This window comes from Stomoxys calcitrans, chromosome 4 (assembly GCF_963082655.1).
Source record: "Stomoxys calcitrans chromosome 4, idStoCalc2.1, whole genome shotgun sequence".
Classification (NCBI taxonomy): Eukaryota; Metazoa; Arthropoda; class Insecta; order Diptera; family Muscidae; genus Stomoxys; species Stomoxys calcitrans.
Window position 1 is genome coordinate 71,902,376 of NC_081555.1, and position 24,481 is coordinate 71,926,856.

Here is a 24,481-nt window from a genome sequence, read left to right on the forward strand (position 1 = left end):
GCATCCCGAAAAATGCACTGTTTGGTGTGGTTTGTACGCTGGTGGAATTATTGGACCGTATTTTTTCAAAGATGCTGTTGGACGCAACGTTACGGTGAATGAACACATTTCGAACCGAACACTGATTTTGGTAATAAAATTCAATGATTTGCAAGCGTTGCTCGTTAGTAAGTCTATTCATGATGAAATGTCAAAGCATACTGAGCATCTTTCTCTTTGACACCATGTCTGAAATCCCACGTGATCTGTCAAATACTAATGCATGAAAATCCTAACCTCAAAAAAATCACCCTTTAGATATCTCGAGTTTTAAAGGCTGTAGCGTGATTAATGGAATATTCGGAAATGGATATTTCGATGTATTGCTATTGGAATGACTAAATGCATATATCCCCCGATAAACCAGAGTAGTTGTGACTCAATTTCGTTCCGGCAGATGCAACCGCCTCAACTCCTAAAGAACAAGGATTGATGCCGACGCGCAAGATGGGACATACATCTTGCACGTCGGATTGTAACCAGGGTCCGCACGATACACGTCATCAGTTTAACTGTCCAGCCAGATCGACTCTACTTAGACCCAGATCCCTGTGGTCGTCGCCAAGTTCCTGGGTCTTGACACTTAACAGAATCAAGCAAAAATCAAGCCGTTGTACAACATCTTTAGATTACTCATTTTTTCCAGATTTTTCTGTTTCCGCGTACATGCTTACCCATGCATAACGGTTTGCCTTGGCTTACTTCTAGTTTTGATGGATCCATTTCCGAATTTTTGTCCCATGACAACTCTCTGTAAAATTTGTTTACAATATTCCAAAATCTAAGGCGTACTTGACTGAGTGTATATGGCTCTAGCATTATATTTACTTTCACCTCAAATTTTAAACCCCAAAAAAATTTAATATTTTTTTATAATTTTATTTATTGATACATGATATACATACATAAATTAAAAATATAACAAATAACAAAATTACTATAGCGTAAAATAGGGAAACTTGAACTGAAGTCTAAATAAATAGAAATTTATATAAAAAGATGTATTAAATATTTCTGAATATTTTAACTCGAATCATAAAAAGCACCCTGTTTAACAGTTTTTTGAGTTATTGATGAAAAAAGAATTGCCATTAAGCATTTCGAGTATGATTTACACCACTATTATGAATATTTATTAAAAATATTGCACGAAAAAATCAATTCCACCTAAAAAGGGCTTATAGATAGGAAGAAAAAAAAAAGAAGTGAAAACTCAAGAAATAATTTATACAATATATACGATTGCTCCCGAATTGGTAATTTGAAAAACAAACAAAAAAAACTGTTGTTAAAATATTTCAAATGTTCTCTTTTACTTGCACATTTAACTAACGAATAAATTACATATGGTTATATATTATGCGTTGTTTCTGGAGAAAATAAATGAAACTGAAAAAGTTATAAAATTAATAATTAGAAATTAAAATGCATTTGTAAAAATATTTAAAGTTTACGAGTACAAAATTTAATAAATTTTTTTAAATTGAAATTAGTTAACCAAATATTTTTGCCTTAGCTTAAATTGCCTCTTCCCCTCGAGAAGAGAAGCTTTGCTTGCTGCCCGCTTAGATTAAATTAAACTCAGTCTACTGTTAGTTTTCCTTAATTGAGCACGCCACGGTATAATGTTCTCATTGTCCTCATCATCCTGCTGCTGTTGCTGTTGAGTTGGCTGCTGTTGATGCTGCGACTCATTAGTGTTTTGTTGTGGGCTATCTCCATTCACTGATCTGTTGTCCGAGTGGCCATTTTGCTGGGAACCATTTGCCCCGAAGCCATTTTCTTTATTCACATGACTGGAGATGATTTCAGTGGCACAGGAGACCATGGATATATTATCAATGGACATGGCTCGATTCTTTAAGCGCCAAGTATCGGCTACACGATTATTTTCCTCAACCTTGGGTGTGTAGACAGCAGCCCTGTGTGGTAAGCAAAAAAAGTATGAATAAAAGTTTTATTCGATGAAAGTTAAGTCATTATTGTATCAGTTTAATATTTGCTGAGTATGTTTGAAGGCAGAAATGTCTTTTATGATTTCTATTCAACATGAAATCTACATTTTAGGAGATTAAATAAGGAATTGCACCTTACATCTGATTCTCTCTTTATGGCATATATGTTAATGTTTAGCGAAGTGCGGCTCTAAGCTTCACAGAACATCTAACTCACATTAACTCACATCTAACATCACATTACTCACTTGAGTTTATTTTCCGTTTCCTCACGACGCGCCAGCAAATCTCTCTTCCATTGTGGTATCTGGGATAGACGTCGATTCTCGGCTTCCTTTGCCATACGATCTTCAAATTCCTTTTTGGCCTTCTCCGCTGCCTTCTTGGCCATCATTTGTCGCTTCCAGTCGGGTATAACATTGCCGGCTGGATCTTTATCGGGTATCTGTAAGTAAATCTTAGACAATTTATGAAGTGTCCGCTATCAACAGTACTTTGGCACACTTGTTAAACTCACTTGATCGACATAATTGTTAGCAGTGAATTGTTTGGTGATTTCCGAATAATGTTCCGAATCGAAGCGATTGGCCATTTGTTGTTCCACTTTCATTTTCTTAATGCCCGGTATATCTTTGGATATCTTCAGTTCGGCAATTAAGTCGGTCTTTAAATAGGTATCGTTGGTGGAGGAGAGGCATTGCATGCTGAGACTTCTGGCTGGCATTTGATACGGTTTGGGGACTTTTTGTGTGTCGGTGCGGCGTAGCTGTAAAATGAAATGAAGCAAATGAAAGGAAGAGAAAGGAAATTTGCACCATTGCTTGCGTTGTTACCTGTACACTATTCAAATCTTGAATAGATATCGCTGACAATGGCTGGTGTTGCTTACGCGTGGTTGTATCCTGATGATGTGGATTTTGTGTATTTAGACTTATGGACTTTACTGTATTGTTTCGATCACTACTGTTGATGGTGTTGTGCTGTGTCAGTGGTGTCATGGGCAATGGCGGCGGTGGTGGTGGTTTAGGTGGATCAAAAGTCACAGGGTGTTGATTGGACACCTGGATGTGCATGTAGTCTTCAGAGTCCGTAGACCTAGAGATTGACAGAACAAAAAATTTAAATTTCAATATGGTGTGAAATTTGGGTAATATGGGTTCAATTTTGCATAGGAATCAATGTGAAATAAACGAACAATAATTATTTAGAAAAACCAAAATTATGCTAAGGATGATCGCAATGCGTCACACTGTGGGTGGTGTGGTGTGTGGTATCCCCTGTTTTTATCTTTCCATTGCAAAAAGATTTTCGATCATTAAGCTTGCCTCGGAGGAGAAAATAAATAAATCATGAAAAATAATATTTCCTTTTATAGGAAAAACAAGTAAAGGCGTGCTTAGTTCGGCCGGGCCGAATCTTATATACCCTCCACCATGAATAACATTGTCAAGTTCTTCGAATGACTTTTTCAAATATATATTATCTATATCATGTTATTGACCGATATTGAACGTACTTGTCATTGATGATACCAGGTGATACCACCTCCAAAATCAGGCAAACAAAAGCATCCTCCAGAGTCTTAGGGAGTCAAATTGGGAGATCGGTTGATGGGTTATCAAAAGATTTAGACAATATTTGGCACAGTTATTCGAAGATATATGGCAGCTATATCAGGTAATGAACCGATTTGAACCACAGTTAGCACAATTGTTGGAAGTAATACCAAAACAACACGTGCAAAATTTCAGCCAAATTAGATAAGAATTGCGCCCTCTAGAAGCTCAAGAAATCAAGTTCCAAGATTGGTTTATATGGCATCTATATCAAAACATGGACCGATTTCGTCCATTTACAATTCCAACGGACCTACACTAATAAGATGTATTTGTGCAAAATTTTAAGCACCTAAGCACCTACTCCTTCAAGAGTCAGCGTCCTTTTGACAGACAGACGGACATGGCTAGATCGACTTAAAACGTCATGACGATCAAGAATATATACACTTTATGGGGTCTTGGATCCATATTTCGAGGTGTTACAAACGGAATGACGAAATTAGTATACCCCCATCCTATGGTGGAGGTTATAGTAACTAAATTAACACCTTTCGATAGTGTAGACTTCTATTGCTGCATTGGTGACTCCTACTCAATGTCGTGTTTATACCCACGAAAAACTAGGTGGTTGACATACATAGCTCTTATCCTTAACGACTCGGTTCAGGTTCAGGTTTGGATATAGCGCCTATATATATATTCGTCCGATTTGCAGTAACAGTGCAAGAAAATGGTCATTTATTAAACGATTATAACAAAAATCGGCACAACGGATTAATTTACGGCGAATTTAGTATGAATCGGTTTCGATTAAGATGTAGCTCCTATAGACATGTATCGGCCGATTTTCGCTTTTAGAGCCCTTGGAAGAACATTTATCAACCGATCTTCTCAAAATTTTGCAAAATGCTTTCATTTGCGACTAGCACAACATATCCGGTTTATGGGCAAAATCGATTCAGATTTGGATACGGCTCCCATTATATTGTCAGTAACAATGCAATAAAATGGTCATTTGTCAAACGATTATAACAAAATTCGGAACAATGGATTCTCTTATGGTTTTCAACATTTTGGGTGAATTTCATATGAATCGGTTCAAATTTAGATATTTCTCCAACATATATGTAATCAACCTTCACAAAATTTTGCACAACGATTTGGTTGGTGTGTCTTGCTATCTCTGCCTTATCTTTTCCATTTGCAAAGAAAATCTCCGATCATTGAGTTTGTCTCGCAAGAGAAACAAACAAAAATTGTGACATTAAATGATCAGGCAAGAACTTGGAAATGTAAAAAAAAAGATTCCCTTTATGCTTCGTACGGATTTTGGTAGAAAGTCTACATTTCGAACATGAGCAAATTTCACTTTCGGCGTCTTAGTCTGCATACCCAACGTGGGGTATGCAAAATGTCGGCTTTGCCCGACTTTAGCTTGTCATTGCTCGTTTCAAAGTAACCGTTGAGTGGAAAGGACGTGTTTTTTTTTCGCTCCCATCTCGGAATGGGACTATCTATTTTAAAGTCTTTCAGGAGTACGCTCAAAATTGACTCCATGTTGAGCATTGGATTCTGTAGTAGAGCAAAATAAAGGAGAATATGGTCGTTGATTAAGGTAAGAAGCCACCCTTTAGGCCAGAACGGCCAGGGACGAGATCCAAATATAGAAACTGTGCAGTGCAGTGACAGGAAACCAATGCAGCCTAAAGAATAAGGAGCCGACGCACAGTGGCACGGGCAGAGGAAACAGGTGGGAAAAATCAAAATTTCCATGTGCGAAATTTTAAAAGAATTTATCTTATGTAAGACTTTTCAACGATTTCAAAAATGCTATCCATTGAAATGTTAGATTTTTAGTTTAGAAGATAACCGTTCAGAGTTGGCTTATTTTCGATTTTCAAAGTACACACAATTTTTAGGTATGGTCTGATTTCAAGTGCAATATCTTGAAAACTTCATGTCGGAGTATGGTATCCCCACAAAATTAATAAGACTCTGCAGGATGACACTTGCTGATACGCGTTCTTCACTGAAAATAGGAAAGAATCTTTCCGAACCATTTAATACCAAACGAGGTTTTAGACAAGGAGACAGCCTATCGTGTGATCTCTTTAATATCCTGTTGGAGAAGATTATGCGAGATGCAGATGTGAATAGATATGACACACTAATCACAAGAGAACGCATGCTACTCGCCTATGCCGACGACTTCGATATCATAGGTCGGTCAATGGAAGTGGTAACTGCAGCCTTTGAAAGAATCGAAAGAGAGTCAGTGAAAATGGGTCTGGCAGTAAATGGAGATAAGACGAAATGGATCGTTTCAACCCCCAAAAAGCCTTGGACAACCGAGAAGCAGAAAATGGAGAAAGTTTGGAATCACAACTTTGAGATAGTCAGTAACTTTATCTACCTCGGCACCGCCGTAACCGAAACGAAGATTACACTATACAAGACACGGTTACTACCCGTGCTATTATATGGTTCTGAAGCATGGGTACTTGTGAAAGCAGATGAGGCAGTGCTTGGAGTATTTGAGGGAAAGATTCTTCGTAAAATATATGGACCATTTTGCGTTAATGGAGAATATAGGCCACACGAGCTGTATGAGCTCTATGATGACGATAGCATAGTTACACGCATCAAAATACATCGGCTGCGTTGGCTAGGTCATGTCAGAATGGATGAAGAAGCTCCAGCAAAGAAGTCTTTTGAAGGCAAACACGGAAACCGGGAAGACCAAAAGCTCGATGGAAAGATCAAGTGGCCGAATTTTGAATGAGCGCAGAAGATCAAGGCGCTTGAAACGCTATTCTAAGTTCGGCTAGTGGAACAAATATTCTGTCATAGCCAATTAAAGTGAAGTAAGTAAGTATCTTGAAAACTAGATAAGGATTCGCCATTTTTTTTATTCTTTCTATTGATGGATGGGCTGATGGTCATGATTCTTTTTGCAATTTTTGTTGTTGAATACTTCAGTCAAGGTATCGGCGGTATTTTTAAAATTGTACGATTATTTCTTAGTCGATTGCAAATCTGATTACACCATTGGAAAGGTAATAAACTCTCCGAATATTAAAAAAAATGATATAGATTGTCTTTTTTTTTTATACAACATTGAAAAAATTATTGCAATAATATATGGGGTTTGATTGTTAGTTTTGAAATATTAAAGCCTTAAAAAGGGAACAAATCTGAAATTGACAAAAAATGTTTTTTTACTCCATTTAGTTAACACTTTTCCACAAATATTGTTTTGAATAAGTCAGAACTAAGCACCAAAAAGACGTAGCACCCTTTTCAAACATTTATTTCATAGGCTTATCATATGCCGTTTAAATGATTCAATTATCTTATTCGATTCAAAAGATTTTTGCAACGAAAAACTTAAACCACGCTATTGTGCGAAGATGAGACCATCACCCACTCCCAACATGCCCATTCACCGGAGAATCAATGATTGAGGTCAATCAGATAAGCCTTCATCGGAGCGAGACAGCTGCACATGCTCTGATGGAAAAAATCAGCAGTCATAGACTACCCAGAACAAAGTTTCTGGACTGAACCATATTAACTACCAATTGCAAACACTGGTACTCGGCCGAGTAATCAGGTTAATATCGAAGATGGACCATATCGAGCAATGTCTTAAAATAGCCCCCATGTAGACCAATCTCCCGATTTAGGGTCAAAGAGGTCCATAAGAGCTGCACTTATTACCCAAATTGGATGAAATTTGTCACAATGATTTGTGTTAAGATCGCCGATATTCGTGAACAAAACAGTTTACATCGGTCTATATTCTAATATAGACCCCATATAGACCGATCTCCAGATTTAAGGTTTTCGGCTATTTAAAGCTGCAATTATTGTCCCATTTCGCTGAAATTTAACACGGCTCAATGTGTTAGGCCCTTCGACTTGCCGAGTATGGTTTAGTTCGGACGATTTTTGGGTGTAGCCCCCAAAATGACCGATCTCCCGATTGAATGTTGTTCACCCATAATAGCGTATTTTTTATCCGAAATTAAGTAAGTAAGCTATGTTAGACCCCTCACATGTTAAAATCAGACAGACCGTTAAGTGGTAACACTCCATATTCTGTCAAACTTCTTTAGCTCATTTTGTTAAGAAAAATGCACTAAAAACAATTTCACGTCCTAAATATGACCATTTTGGGCAGATATACATATAAATGATGTATATAAAGGGAAATATGCAAAAATATGCGCATACAAATCAATGGCATTATAATATACTGTTATTGAATCGTTAAGATATATTTTTGCATTTTTTTAGACGAAAGACAACGAATATGCATTTGTATAGAATTCCGAACCATAGTGATGAGAAAGGGAGACGACGCGAAGGTGTCTTTGGACTCTCAAACACTGCAACCCTCGTCGGAACTGCAACGGCTGGCGAGGAAGGCAAAACAGACAGGAAATGAGGTACTAATAGGGTGCGATGCGAACTCTCACCACATTTCGTAGGGTAGTACCAACATTAACAAGCGGGGGCAAGCCGTTGAATATTAACGACCTAATAACACATCATATAGGTAACAGCGCTACATTTGTCAAAAGGGTTAGAGAGGAGGTATCAGATGTGACGGTTCGTATGAAAGCTCTATTCGATGAGGTTCAGGATTGGAGCACCCCTCCTTGTACCGTCGCTACATTAGGGTTAGAAAAGCAAGGCCAGCACTGAATCCAAAAAGCGTGCGGAATAAGTTGTAAATCAACTTGATATAATTGTGGGATCTTTCGAACGTAGTTGTGGTTTGAACTATCCAAGCATAAAAAAGACATTGGTGACAGTGTCATGAGAATAACGACTGCAATAGTGGGGTCTTTCAAAGGATGTTGTCCATTTCAAGAAAGAAATAATCCCAAGAAAAGCCCTAGATGACTGGGTAGATGCGCAAAAATTGGGAAAGATGTCCTCAGACTTTATAAAAGAGTACGTCGTTAAATAGCGGCAGTTTATTGGAATGCGTATTACACACGGCCCAAGGAATATAACAAGATGATCAGAGCGGCAAAACGTGCCTCCTGGAAGCTATTCTGCGACTGGTTAATAGCGATAATGACCCCACTAAGACAAAAAAGTTTCTCTCAAAAACCCATGTCTACACTGAAACGTTAGAAGACGTAGAGAGTATGAACAGAGACAACAGGGGACATGTTGAGGCTTTTGATGAAAACGAATTTTCCACAGAATACGAAGGAACTCACGGAGACGCCGGAATTCGAAAATAATGTGTTTGATTGAGTCGTCACATTTTACCAATGTAAGGACTGACCCACTGATCCCATATTTCCACCAGTACCGGGTTCTTAGAGGCTGGATAATTCATATACTAATGAACATGTGGATAAATAGTGGGTCCCATGACATAAATATATGGGAGGAAGTGGCATGAGTGGTTACAAAAAACAACATATTATAGATTCTGATTGAGGATGGATTTGAACCAGATAATTTTATAAAAGGAGGAGGAATAAAGGAGATACGGATCCTAACCAGTTATACAGAAAGGCCGAAAGAATCTTGGAGCTGGTAAACGACTGGGCTTGGCCTACGGTTCTCAATGTTAACCAAGAGAAGACTGAAATCTGCCTATTCACTAGGATGGTGCGTCAATTTGATGAACGATTTCGTTATTCGATAAGGTCAAATACTTAGAAGTCAAAAAGAAGAAGTTGGACACTATATAGACGGAATGTAAGCTCAAAATGGGACCTCAGTCTGAGAATAGACCACTTACTCTACAGGGGCGTGATTAGACCAATACTGACTTATGCCTCAGTAGTTTGGGCTACTGATGAGAGGAAAAAGTGCAACATAAGAACAATACGACAGGATCAGAGAACAATTTGTCTTTGCATAGGCGGGACGATGAGAACCAAGACTACAAGGGGCATTGGAGACTATTTTAAGTATCCGACCAATAGACATACAGATTAAATATGAACGAGCCACTGCGTCTATGTGACTTAAGACGATGGGATAATAGATAGAAGATTGAGTTCGGATGAGAGACACTGCTGCCCGCTGAACTATTTTGGATTAAAGTAACCTTGGAATTGTCATCTAGTAGCTCGTACTACATAGATGGATGAAGGCTAGAGAACAGCGTAGGTCTGGGAGTCCGCATTAATCCTTTCACGACCGATATCCTCTACAGAGGACATGACTTTAAGAGTCCAATGTTTATTATTCCTATGATGTCTGTTATATTTTTTTGTTTGAGTGTATTATTATTTGAGTACTATTCTTATATTAACATATCAATGGTGGATAGAACAACACGTATTTAGTCAGTGTAATTTAGATTTTGTGTGACGCTGTCAAAAATTCTGATTTTTGTTTTTCTTTAATTATATTTGAATAATTATGGTGATTTTTTGCTAATATATAACGATAATTTTTTCCCCGAAAGAAGAATTGTTGCTTAGTAAAACTCATACAAAAAAAATGAGATCGAGCCTAATGTGAGTGTAGTGTCTTCCGAAATAGTTATGTTCTTTGTAGTGGACATCGGTAGCTTATATTTGTGAATTTATTTTACCGTTATATACCGATATAGACCAAACTAGGCATGTTTGTTGAAAGCCATAACAGAAGTCATTTTCAGCCAAATCGGATAAAAATTGCGCCCTCGAGCGGTTCACCACTTCAATTCGGTTGATCACTATATATGGGTGATATATCGGGTTATGGAAGGAATTGGACTAAACTTTTCACATAAGTTTAATGTCATAACAATAGTCAAAGTGCAAAATTTCAGCCAAATCAGATAATAATTGCGCCCTTTAGGGTATCGGACGATCGGTATTTTTGGGAGCTATATCCAAATATGAACCGATATAGCGCATTTTCAATTCCAACGACCTATATCAAAAAGAAGTAATTGTGCAAAATTTGAAGCCAATTGCTTTATTCTCTTAAAATTCATTCATTGGTTCGTAGGATTTACTCCTTTGACTACCAATGCCCTCTCAGGAGGACATTTTGCTACAGACAAGCCAACTAATATATTGTAAATTTTCGATACCACTTGCTAGAGAAGTTTTAACATGGCAGGATAATTCACAAATGCAGCTCATAAGTTAGGGGAAAACCGTAGCTGAACATTTTGTATGATGTTCACGCTAGAATTTGAACCCAGGCGTTCTGCGTCCCAGGAGAACATGCTGGAGCGTAAGGCTTCACCGTCAAAGTTAAGGTATTCCCCTATAGGTCCAAGTACAGAGGAGAACAGTCCGGGTTCAAAATCCTGGGGAGAACACTATCACTTTTTAATTCTTTAAATAATTTTCGATTGAACCCATTTTTATACCCTCCAATATAGGATGGGGGGTATACTAAATTCGTCATTCTGTTTGTAACTACTCGAAATATTCGTCTGAGACCCCATAAAGTATATATATTCTTGATCGTCGTGGCATTTTATGTCGATCTAGCCATGTCCGTCCGTCTCTCCGTCCGTCCGTCTGTCTGTCGAAAGCACGCTAACTTCCGAAGGAGTGAAATTTTGCACAAATACTTCTTATTAGTGTAGGTCGGTTGGTATTGTAAATGGGCCATATCGGTCCATGTTTTGATATAGCTGCCATATAAACCGATCTTGGATCTTGACTTCTTGAGCCTCTAGAGTGCGCAATTCTTATCCGATTAGAATGAATTTTGGCACGACGTGTTTTGGTATTATATCCAACAACTGTGCCAAGTATGGTTTAAATCGGCCCATAATCGGATATAGCTGTCATATAAACCTATCTTGGGTCTTGACTTCTTGAGCCTTTAGAGGCCGCAATTCTTATCCGATTTTAATTAAATTTGAAATTGAATTTTGGCACGACGTGTTTTGTTATGATATCCAACAACTGTGCCAAGTATGGTTCAAATCGGTTCATAACCTGATATAGCTGTCATATAAACCGATCTGGGATCTTGACTTCTTGAGCCTATAGATGTCGCAATTATTATCCGATTTGCCTGAAATTTTGTACGACGGATTCTCTCATCACCATCAACATACGTGTTTATTATGGTCTGAATCGGTCTATAGCCCGATACAACTCCCATATAAATCGATCTCTCTATTTTACTTCTTGAGCCCCCAAAGGGCGCAATTCTTATTCGAATTGGCTGATATTTTACACCGGTCTCCAACATATAATTTAATTGTGGTCCAAACCGGACCATATCTTGATATCGCTCTAATAGCAGAGCAAATCTTTTCTTATATCCTGTTTTGCCTAAGAAGAGATGCCGGGAAAAGAACTCGACAAATGCGATTCATGGTGGAGGGTATATACGATTCGGCCCGGCCGAACTTAGTACGCTTTTACTTGTTTTTTAATTTTCAAAGTACTTCAAAAAGGGTATCCATTGTTTGCTACATGAGTGGGAGAAATCCTCTCCTTTGTCCTGATTTCTAAAAACGCCAGATCTCAGAAATCCACACTAGAGGTCAAACAGCATTATGGGGCCCCTAGCATGCAACTTTATTAAATGAAAGACAATTAAGAGTAAATTATTATTATTCATACCCCATACCAATTAAACCCCCCAACTGGACTCTTTCGCCGTTTTGGGCAATGTGGGTATCAAATGAAAGGTATTTAAAAAGAGAGTACAAATCCGTCATTAAAATTTATTCCTTGGTGTCTGAAGGGCCTCCCCACCCCCAAAACCCTCCGCGCATGGACATGTTTACCGATTTGGACAATATGGGTATCAAACGAAAGGTATTTAAGAGTAGAGTACGAACTTGATATAAAAATTTTGCCCAAAGTTTTCGGGGTTCCCCCAACAGGACTCTTTCACCGCTTTGGGCAATATGGGTATCAAATGAAAGGTATTTAAAAGTAGAGTACAAATCTCCACCGTCACAAAATGGGTATCAAATGAAAGGTCTATGGGAATTGACTACGAATCTGGTATGTATATTTAGGATAGAGTCTGGGACCGGCCCACCCACTAAATACCCTTCATTAGGACGTGTAATTCGAGCTGGACAATATGTGAATTAAAACAAAGGTCTATTTCAGTAGAGTTCAAATCTAATGTTGATGTAAGGACTCAAAAATCTGGGTCACGTTCAGCCGTCCTGCGTTTAGCAGGATATGTATATCGCGACAATAAAGGACTCAAATAAATTGTCTTTTGGGTCTTAGCTTCGGGGCGAGCGACCCTCTCCTCCCAATAAAAACAACACCAAACTGTCATGTAGGACGACCGAGAATATATTGTACTCAAATGAAAGGATGTGTCAGAGGGCAATCCACCGCCCCCTATCCTACAAAAAAAAAGGAATTAAAAATAATATATGAAGGCCGATCAGGATAGAATAGGACATCAATAAAAGGTCTTTGGCAGTAGAGTACACTTTTTACCGTCAAATTTGTATAGACACAGCAGGACCTACGGATCTTTAACAAGTAAAAGCGTGCTAAGTTCGGCCGGGCCGAATCTTATATACCCTCCACCATGGATCGCATTTGTCGAGTTCTTTTCCCGGCATCTCTTCTTAGGCAAAAAGGACATAAGAAAAGAGTTGCTCTGCTATTAAAACGATATCAAGATATGGTCCGGTTGGGACCACAATTAAATTATATGTTGGAGACCTGTGTAAAATTTCAGGCAATTCGTATAAGAATTGCGCCCATTGGGGCTTACGAAGTAAAATAGAGAGAAGGATTTATATGGGATCTGTATCGGGCTATAGACCGATTCAGACCATAATAAACACGTTTGTTGATGGTCATGAGAGGATCCGTCGTACAAAATTTCAGACATATCGGATAATAATTGCGACCTCTAGGGGTCAAGAAGTCAAGATCCCAGATCGGTTTATATGGCAGCTATATCAGGTTATGAACCGATTTGAACCTTATTTAACACACTTGTTGAAAGTAAAAATAAAATACGTCGTGCAAAATTTCAGCCAAATCGGATAGGAATTGCGCCCTCTAGAAGCTCAAGAAGTCAAATCCCCAGATCTGTTTATATGACAGCTATATCAGGTTATGGACCGATTTCAACCATACTTGGCACAGTAGTTGAATATCATAACGAAATACCTCGTGCAAAAATTCATTCAAATCGGATAAGAATTGTGCCCTCTAGAGGCTCAAGAAGTCAAGACCCAAGATCGGTTTATATGGCAGCTATATCAGGTTATGGACCGATTTAAACCATACTTAGCATAGTTGTTGGGTATCATAACAAAACACGTCGTGCGAAATTCCATTCCATTCGGATAAGAATTGCGCCCTCTAGAGGCTGAAGAAGTCAAGACCCAAGATCGGTTTATATGGCAGCTATATCAGGTTATGGACCGATTTGAACTACACTTGGCACAGTTGTTGGATATCATAACAAAACACGTCGTGTAAAATTTCATTCCAATCGGATAAGAATTGCGCACTCTAGAGGCTCAAGAAGTCAAGACCCAAAATCGGTTTATATGGCAGCTATATCAGGTTATGGACCGATTTGAACCATACTTGGCACAGTTGTTGGATGTCATAACAAAACACGTCGTGCAAAATTTCATCCCAATCGGATGTGAATTGCGCACTCTAGAGGCTCAAGAAGTCAAGACCCAAGATCGGTTTATATGGCAGCTATATCAAAACATGGACCGATATGGCCCATTTACAATACCAACCGACCTACACTTATAAGAAGTATTTGTGCAAAATTTCAAGCGGCTAGCTTTACTCCTTCGGAAGTTAGCGTGCTTTCGACAGACAGACGGACGGACGGACGGACGGACAGACGGACGGACGGACGGACAGACGGACGGACATGGCTAGATCGACATAAAATGTCACGACGATCAAGAATATATATACTTTATGGGGTCTCAGACGAATATTTCGAGTAGTTACAAACAGAATGACGAAATTAGTATACCCCCCATCTTATGGTGGAGGGTATAAAAATGTGGTATCCCGAATGGTAGCTTTGAAATTTGATTTTGAATATAGATAACCAAAACTACAACAAAATAATAGTTAGTGGGTATCTGTACGAGACCCGTTGCCCTGAATATCTTGATAGTCACCTTCAAAATTCTTGACATTATGGGGCCAAATAAAATCGTGCTCTAGCATGATGCTGATATTATTTCAGTGTCCGCTCCCTAAACTCCCTTCAAACTGGCCATGTTTGCCTACTATAGCAATAAAGGGCACAAATAATAGGTATTTCATAGTAGAAAATGAATTTGATATCCAATTTTGAGGCCAAGTGTTTGTGGGTCGTCTCATCCCATAAATTCCCCCTAAACCAATGGTAACTGGGACTGCGTGCGTGGGTGGCCGCCTAACCCTACATACCCCTCAAACTGGACATATTTGTGGATTATGCCAAAAAGAGGTTCAAATCTGGTATCTGTTATATGGCCAAGTGTTTCAGGGACGTCTCACCCGATAAACTTCCCCTAAACCGACTATAGCAATATGTAGCCTAAATGTGGTGTTTGAATCTAATATCCAATTTTGTGGCAAAGGGTTTGGCAAGTCTAATCCACCACCAAAACCAAGAGAATGAAGTTGATCTAATCTCCCTTTACCCTATTTTCAAAAATGCTAGATCTCGGAGCGTCCACTTCAACTCCAAAAATACCCCCATATCCGATATATTTACCGACCACAGCAATATAAGGCTCAAATGAAATGTATTTGGGAGTAGAGAACGAAAATAATATCCACATTGGGGCGAAATATTTGAAAGGCCAGATGTTTCTGCCAGTGTCAGTATAGGGCTCAGGTAAAATAAGAGAGTGAAAGATGGCGCAGCGAAGCGGGCCCTGTCCAGCTAGTTCAATATAAAATATACTTTGCCCAGGGTTTTATTGGTGACATTTCTGTGACGTTTCTTCAGCAATTTGGACTGATACCTAAATCTTATGTTGTCTACGTGGAACAAATAGAGTTTATATGAGACTACCTTTGAACCAGACCATGCTCCTATTCGTTCTTCTCTTTCAGAGATCTGTGTTTTACGAGCATACCTGAGGAAAATGTAGTCTTAAACTATCGTCACTTCACTTAATTATTTTATTATTCTGAACTTATGAGTCCATTTTGAATTTCACATCGTTGACAATTTGCATTGGCAGTATCACTTGAATCTTTTTTTCTCTTTCGCCAAAAACGTACCTATGCCAGGTGTGACGTGAGTGCAGCATCATCGCGCCGATGGTTGAATAGAAACTAATTTAGTGCGAAACTCCATAGCTTCATTAAACGCCATGGTTAGCCGTATAGAGACTATGTCCAGAGGAATGACGCTCTGACGAACTTGAAAATAACTTTGTACACGTATTCCAAAATTATGGCTGCATCTTTGAAGCTGTTTTGTTTTTCTTTTTAAATTTTTGGCAACAATTAATTGCCACGCTAGGCTGCCATTAAAAGCTTAGTTTGTGTGGCAATTACGGATGATTTTAATGGTACTTTTAAAGCACCAAGCCAAGCCAGGCCATCGGCATTGAACAAATCCAAGCAGAAAACAATTAACTACTTTAAAAATTTTGAATTCGATTAACACCGATGAGTTGTCTTACTGTGTCGACTTCGCAGAGAAAAAGAAAATTTCACTCACCTAGCTGATGATGGGCATGATCGCTTATCGCTAATACTCTTCAGATATTCCGAGGGTTTGATTAGATGCGTGATGCCATCGAGCGAATTGTTGGGGAAACTGGGCGGCACAAATGGTAGAACTAGCTGTTTGTTGACCAAATTTGGGCCATTGGGTCGTGACGAAGAGCTGCCACACCCCACGGAACCGTTGGTGTGGCCGTATTGGGCTTGCGTCAATTCGTAATGATCCTCGGCCGATGAACCGTAAATGTGCGACTGCTGCAACTGTTGGTAATGATGATTTTGGGAGTGTTGCTGCTGCTGCTGTTGTTGCAGGGAATAGTTGGAAGAGTTGCCGTTGTTGGGGCCTGACGTGCCACTGCCTGAGCCGTTGTGTGGCAAATGTTGGTAATGAGATGAAGTTTTGCCGTAATTACCGCCGTTACCGTTCTGAAGAAGTTGATAGCCGCCATTGTTGTTATTGCTAATTTCACCATTGCCTGTTGTGGTTTGTTGCACGCTTGAGGCTCCATTGAGTAGCTTAGCTTTCTTGTTGGCTGAAAAGGAAAAACCAAAAACAAAATAAACATAAATTTTATTTATTTATTTGGATGCTCACTACTTCTGGTAGATAGAAAAGATACTCCACTAAAATTTAAAAACTCTCTTCTTTAAATGAACTTAACAGATGCGCAGTATGTTAAATGGAGAAACCTTTTTAAGAATAAGCAGGGCAAAATTCGAATCGCCATGTCTCCAGGTCCATACAAAGTTAAAAATTTACTCCTAACATATTATTATCACTACCATACGGTGTTAATAGTGAACCAGGCTTAGGTAAGGTTTAAGTGGCAGTCTGCCGTCAGACTCACTTAGACGTTTTCGTCCATTGTGATAAAACAGGAACAGAAGAAGGAAGATGGCTTCTAATTCCTACCGTTGAACCATCCAGATCGCTTTAAAAAGCCCAATAACTTGCCAATGTTCAAATCCGATAAATCAGACAGGTTCTCAAAGAAATGAAAACCTAAAGTGGAACTCCTTCTGGCCGCTAGTGCGGGACACACAACAGAAGGTGTTCTATAGTCTCTTCTTCTTCGATGTCCTTACAGCTTCTGCAAAAGTCGTTGCAGACAAACTTCAGTCTGTCAGCATGTTTTCCGATTAGACAGTGACCTGTCTTGACGGACACAATGACTGAGACGTTTGTTCTAGCCAATGACAGCAAAGTGGTAGACCTCTTCAATTCTAGATTAGGCCACAAAGTTTTGGAATTCTCACAGCCCCCTCTTTGTGACCATCTATCATTCGTTGTCCTTCGGGCCTGGTCCTGAAAACTTAGCTTACGTGTCGCTGGAGGCATATCCACAGATTCCAGGATCCCTGAAATGTGTAGGGTAGTGCCTAGCCTCGCAAGCTCATTCGATTTGCAATTCCCTGGGATATCTCTGTGGCCCGGCACCCAGAACAGGTGAATTTTGAACTATTCAGCCATCTCGTTGAGAGATCTGTGACAATCGAGGGCGATTTTTGTGATCAGAAATACGTTCTCCAGGGATTAATTGGCTGTCTGGTTATCTGAGAAGATATTTGTGCTAATTATATCTTAACCATTCCACCACTTCCTTAATTTCAAGGATCTCCGCTTGATACACACTGCAGTGGTCGGGTAACCTCTTCCATATGACCAGTTCTAGATCTTTAGAGTACACCCCGAAGCCCACCTGGTCGTTTAGTTTGGAACCATCTGTATAGAAATCTATGTAACTTCGGTTACCAGGGATATCGTAGTTTCAATCGGCTCTATCAGGAATAGTGGTACAGTAATTTGTATCAAAAAGCGGCTCAGGTAGGGTGTAATCCACACTTCATGGAACATCGGAACATCCCTTAACCTCACGGCAGTGGTCGCTGCAATTTGGATAGCCACAATATCCAGAGGTATAAGATGTAGCACTAAATTCAGTGCATCAGATAGTGTTGTCCTCAGTGCGGCTGTGATGCACAAACAAGCCATCTTTTGGATCCGGTTAAGTTTTGAGCAGTTGGGGGACTTTTGAAACGCCGTCCACCAGACCACAACACCATATAGCATTATAGATCTGACAACTGCAGTATATACCAATGCATTATACGCGGTCTAAACCCTCAACTTTTGGCAATGACTCTCTTGCAGGGGTATAGGGCAAGAGTTGCTTTTCTTGCCCTTTCCAAATTGGTGGATTAGAAGTTCAATTTCCTGTCCAGCAAAACACACAGGTATTTTGCGCTTTAGCATATAGGATGACAGACTAATAAGACGAAAATCTTTGGCCTTCATGTGGTAGGGTTTTCCTGCTTTCGGAATGAAAATGACCTTCGTGTCGCTCCATCCCACAGGTGAGCCAGGCTTGTTTGGTATCAAAGTAATACCGTATGGCATGGATGACATGAGACATTATCATTGTTCTTCTTCCTATAATTAGATAACTTGTACATGATTTGATTAAAGTGAAGGCAAATGAAGTTCGCTTTTTAGAAAATTAACTATCAGTTTCGCCGGCTCCTACAACTCAACTCTTTTAATCTGACGACTATTAGTTCGTTTTCAATAGTTCCATAAGATCAATAGGGATTAATCATATAATTCAGGTTAGTTCATGATCTTTACTCACATTTAGTTTCAAGTGGCATTTTTGGTGGCATAGTAACTTAGGAGGGGAAAACCACGGCGAACATTTTTTTTCTGATGATCTCGCCAGGATTCGAACCCAGGCGTTCAGCATCATAGGCCTCCGTAAATAATTAATTTAAATAATTATTTGTAGTTATTCAAATAAATCTTCATGTTTTGTTTACAAAAATTTTTGTAACTTTAACTGTTTTAAAAAACTATTTTTTGTCGTTTTTCTGGTCTTTCCGCATTTTCTCAATTACCCTCGTCTAGAGACGATTTATGTTACAACAAAGTGTATATTTGTTAAACTCATTACTGCCTCGGATATGGTGCTAGACTGCTTTTGCTACGGTTTGATGCAATCAGACGTAGTTACACATATACCCACATTAGGATTTTTGTTTCATTTAAAACTTAATTAAAAATCCCTCTCTCCATTTGCAACTGTGTTCATTTGCCTTGAGTCTTAATGAAATCAGTTTAAGATGCAGTTTGCGTCTGCTTGCCTTGGCTGCTGATCTATAGCCGGAGACCATTGGAAGTTAGCAAAGTTGTTTTATTCGATGGTGGTATGCGCTTAGAAATGTGCAACAGACCATTCGAAGTTGAACAGTATCTCTCCAAGAGTTTTAATACTAGTACATCAACCATTTACATATATTAAGACTTTGAAAACTATCTTCCATCTTACGATAATTGATGGCACCTTGTCGTGATTATTTAGTTTGCGTTTTGACCAACCATCTAACTCGATGATTGATATTTTGGTTGTAATTGATTCAATTGGATTATTTGTGGTACAATACAATACGAACAAGTAAAATGGCATTTGGATACCCATCACCTCGGTTATATATGTAAACCCCCTTTCGTCACAATTTTGTGAAAATTGGATAACTTATGCAACCAAATTCGGCACGGGCATTGAGTGGTCTAATAAATATAAGTCACTGTTCATTGTTGTAGACCAAAATATTGGTATTTCTGGCAGCTATATCCCAATATAAATCGATCTGAACCATTTAGGACACGGATGTCGAAAAGCCTAACATAAGTCACTGCGTCAATCGAAATCGGGCTTTAAATCGAGAGATCGTTCTTTATGGCACCTATAACCGATCTGGAACAAATTAAACAAGAATATAATAATCATCCTATTTTATTATAATTCCACTACTATATCCGTAGTTATATCTTAATAGGGGCTGGACTCGATCATATTTTATTCAGGTCCCGAGAACTCATATACAAATAACAATTTCAGACAATAAATTAGCTTTTTATGGGATTAAGACCATAAATTGGAAGATCGGTCTATATGACAGCTATATCTATATAGTCTGATCTGAGTCATATGTGAGTCGGATGTCGGGAAGCTCAAAACAACTCACTTTTACAAATTTCAAGGAAATTGGGTTATAAATAAAGCTTTATGGGCTTCAGACCCCTTATCGGCAGATCGGTTTATATGGTAGCCATATCTAAATATAGTCCAATCTGAACCATATTTAGGTCGGATGAAGGAAGGCTTAAAAAAATTCACTGCTTAAAATTTCAGCGAAATCGGGTAATAAATGCAGCTTTCATGGGTTTCAGACCCTTATCGGCAGATCGGTATATATGACAGCTATATCTGAATATAGTCCGGTCTAAACCATATTTGGGTCTGATAAAACTACTCACTGTTTCAAATTTCAGCGAAATCGGATAAAAAATAAAGCTTTTATGGACTTCAGACTCTTTATGGGGAGATCGATCTGACAGCTACATATATCCAAATATAGTTCGATCTAAGCCATATTTTGGTCAGATGTCGGGAGGCCTTAAACTACCCACTGTGTCAAATTTCAACGAAATCGGATAAAAAATAAAGCATTTATGGGCATTAGTCCCTTTATCGCCAGATCGGTCTATATAGTAGCTTGTCCAAATATGTTTCGAACTGCCAAATTTCAGCTCAAAATCTCAATTTTTGAAGGCTGTACGGCTAAAATGACTAAATCAATATACCCCTTATCCTATGGTGGTGGGTATACAAATATTTAATCTTCTCTTAAAAGTAGCAATACTACGCAGTAATGCTACGCGGTTGGATATATTTTACTCTCGCACACTCACGGTTCTACCTCCTGTAAAAGGATACCACCACAGCCCTATTGTTTGGTGGTGCGGTGCGGTTTATGGGCTGGTGGCATCTTTGGACCGTACCTCTTCAAAGATGATGCAAATCGAAACGGAACTGTGAATGGTGAGCGCTACCGTGAAATGATATCCAACAATTTTTTGCCCAAAGTGCAAGAGTTTGGCTTGCATGACATGTTGTTTCAACAAGACGGTGCCACATGCCACACAGCACACGTAACAATGGACTTATTGAGATGCGAGTTCGGTGAACATTTTATTTTACGTTTGGGACCGGTCAATTGGCCGTATAGATCGTGCGATTTAACGCCTTTAGGATATGTTAAAGCTCATGTCTATACAGAAAAGCCTGCTTCAAGTTATACATTGGAAGACAACATTGAAGCATTTATTCGAGATATACCGGCCGAAATGTTGGAAAGAGTATACCAAAATTGGACGTCACGGTCACGGTCAACATTTTCACGAAATAATCTTCAAACATTAAATTATATGAACCGTACTATTGATTCAAATGAAGATTTCATGCATTTTTCTGAATTTTATGTGTTTTTTTGAAAAACTTTCCTATAGCTCTTAAAAAATCACTCTTTACTTCGTGCCAATTTAAATGCTTCTTATTATGCCCTCCACCATAGGATGGGGGTATACTAATTTCGTCATTCTGTTTAAAACTACTCGAAATATTCGTCTGAGACCCCATAAAGTATATATATTCTTGATAGTCGTGGCATTTTATGTCGATCTAGCTATGTCCGTCCGTCTTTTCGTCTGTCCGTCCGTCTGTCTGTCGAAAGCACGCAAACTTTCGAAGAAGTAAAGCCAGCCGCTTGAAATTTTGCACAAATACTCCTTATTAGTGTAGGTCGGTTGGGATTGTAAATGGGCCATATCGGTCCATGTTTTGATATAGCTGCCATATAAACCGATCATGGGTCTTGACTTCTTGAGCCTCTAGATAGCGCTATTCTTATCCGATTGAAATGAAATTTTGTGCGCCGTGTTTTGTTATGATATCCAACAACTGTGCCAAGTATGGTTTCAATCGGTGCATAACCTGATATAGCTGCCATATAAACCGATCTTAAATCTTGACTTCTTGAGCCACTAGAGGGCGCAATTCTTATCCGATTTGAATGAAATTTTGCACGAGGTATTTTGTTATGATATCTAAAAACTGTGCCAAGTATGGTTCAAATCGGTTAATAACCTGATATAGCTGTCATATAAATCGATCTGGGGACTTGACTTCTTGAGCTTCTAGAGGGCGCAATTCCTATCCGATTTGGCTGAAATTTTGCATGACGTATTTTATTATACTTTCAACAACTGCGCCAAATAAGGTTCAATATTATCCGATTTGCCTGAAATTTTGTACGACGGATCCTCTCATGACCATCAACATACGTGTTTATTATGGTCTGAATCGGTCTTCAGCCTGATATAGCTTCCATATAAATCGATTGTATTTCTATTTTACTTCTTGAGCCCCCAAAGCGCGCAATTTTTATTCGAATTGGCTGACATTTTCCAGAGGTCTCCAACATATTATTTGATTGTGGTCCGAACCGAACCATATCTTGATATCGCTCTAATAGCAGAGCAAATCTTTTCTTTTATCCTTTTTTTGCCTAAGAAGAGATGCCGGGAAAAGAATTCGACAAATGCGATCCGTGGTGGAGGGTATATAAAATTCGGCCCTGTCGAACTTAGCACGATTTTACTTGTTCCTTTCTATTTTCGATTACTAACCAAAGCATTTTAAAATTTATACTGCTTATGGACTTTTTTTAACACTCTTTTCTTCCAGTTTTCCAGTTCCAGTTTTCTTCCGATCTTCCAGTTTGACTTTTTGAGCCTCTGGAGAGCGCAATTATTAGTCGATTTGCCTGAAATTTTGGAGGTGGTATTTTTCTATGTGTAGTCATTCAAAGAACTTGACAAATGCGATCCATGGTGGAGGGTATATAAGATTTGGCCCGGCCGAAATTAGCACGCTTGTACTTGTCGTTTTTTGATTAAAATTTTTTCAATTTGAATTGTAGTCTTTCAGGTCTCGGTCAAAATTTAATAAAAAAATAGTCGAATATCCTGGAATTAAGACAACATAGAGGAACAGGGTTCTTAGAATCCAAACCATTAAATCATTTAAGGTTCTAAACGTATCTATTTTGGCTCGTACATTTTGCATATTTTTGCGTATATCAATATGCGTTTTCTTACACCAAATAATGCCTAAATACAAATTTTGGTCAAAATCGGTCCATAAATAAAAAGTGCACATATATCCGCTCTCTAGCAATAGCCTTGTCTTCTAACGATCTGGATCCCCCAATGGATTTTCGACGTCCTACAGACCGATCGCTGTTCCACAGGGTTGCATGCGCATTCGTCGTCCACGCCTTTAACTCGTATTGCGTCGACTCGAAAGGCTTCGGCTTAACTAAGTTTATTGATGGCAGTTCTCTGGCCTTCACTGACAAATCGTCTGCTTTCTCATTCCCAGTAACTCCGCATCCATACGATGCGGATCGTGCCATCTTCAGAGAAGGCGTTAATCTATTTCTTACATTCCAACATTGTTCGTGATCTTACCATCCTGGTTGTTATTGCTCCTATGGCTTGTTTACTGTCCGTAGAGATGTTCATACTCGACGACCTGGCTATAACACCACACCACCTCACGCTTTCCGTGATCGCCCGGATCTCCGCCTGCAGGACCGTATTAAGGTCAAGCAGTCTTAAATGGTGGAGGGTAACTTAACACGCTTTAGTTCCTTAAAATAAAGTTTTGTCAGAGTTTGATGTTAGATTCACCATGGTTGTTTCTGGAGTGTCTCTATTTTTATTAATATTGAAAACTCGATAAATTACTCTGGTTGTTGGAGTATCAATATTTAGATTGCTACATGGAGTGTGAAATAGATATTCGTTATTTGTGTAAGGGACATTATTTATCCGAAGGTCACTTCGCAACATGAATATTTTCGTGTTTTTATTGTTGTAGTTTCTCGATTTAATTTTTTAATACATCCATATTTTGATACATATAGTCAATTTTGTCTGCAACTGTCTCAATTTTCCCAACACGATTGGTTATATTCGTAAGCTTTTTAGATAGCTTACCAATATTTTTTATAAAATCATAATTGAAAATCGGATTCTATCTATGCATATACGGGAGCTATACCAACATCCAAACCGATTAAGTGGCATCAGAGGAATTTAAATGGCTAATGAAACCATTCATATTTCGTGCATGAATCTGAACAACAGCGTGATTTGTGGAAAATTACGTAATGATAGGCTAAAAAGTACAACCTGTACCTTGGGCGGAAGAGACTATATGATATCTTATACCTTCAGTATAAGAACTACTTCTAAGCAAATGCGGGAGTTCCATAAAGTCTGCGTTCATGTGACAATTTCTTTTTTAATGATTAAAAAACAACATAAAAAAATACATAAAGTTAAGTTTTGTTGTATATGTTGTTACTTTATATTTCCTAAATTAGAAAACAA

General features: G+C 38.7%; 2 protein-coding genes across 10 annotated transcripts in view; both read right to left on the minus strand.

The window, feature by feature from the left end:
- Window positions 1–24,481, minus strand: part of LOC106092154 (uncharacterized) — a 432,693-nt gene that overhangs the window by 83,209 nt on the left and 325,003 nt on the right. The gene's annotated exons all lie outside the window — the stretch shown is intronic.
- LOC106083818 (putative uncharacterized protein DDB_G0289263) overlaps window positions 1,073–24,481 on the minus strand; it is a 255,441-nt gene continuing 232,032 nt past the window's right edge. For 7 of the 9 annotated variants that reach the window (XM_059368263.1, XM_059368261.1, XM_059368262.1 and 4 more), the window contains 5 exons: window positions 16,181–16,718; window positions 2,828–3,089; window positions 2,512–2,760; window positions 2,243–2,451; window positions 1,073–1,961 (listed from right to left, as the gene is read on the minus strand). In XM_059368263.1, coding sequence (XP_059224246.1) covers window positions 1,610–1,961; window positions 2,243–2,451; window positions 2,512–2,760; window positions 2,828–3,089; window positions 16,181–16,718 — 1,610 coding nt within the window. In that variant the 3' untranslated portion in view covers window positions 1,073–1,609. The remainder of the gene's footprint in view (window positions 1,962–2,242; window positions 2,452–2,511; window positions 2,761–2,827; window positions 3,090–16,180; window positions 16,719–24,481) is intronic. The other 2 variants (XM_059368265.1, XM_059368259.1) reach the window with 1 other exon arrangement.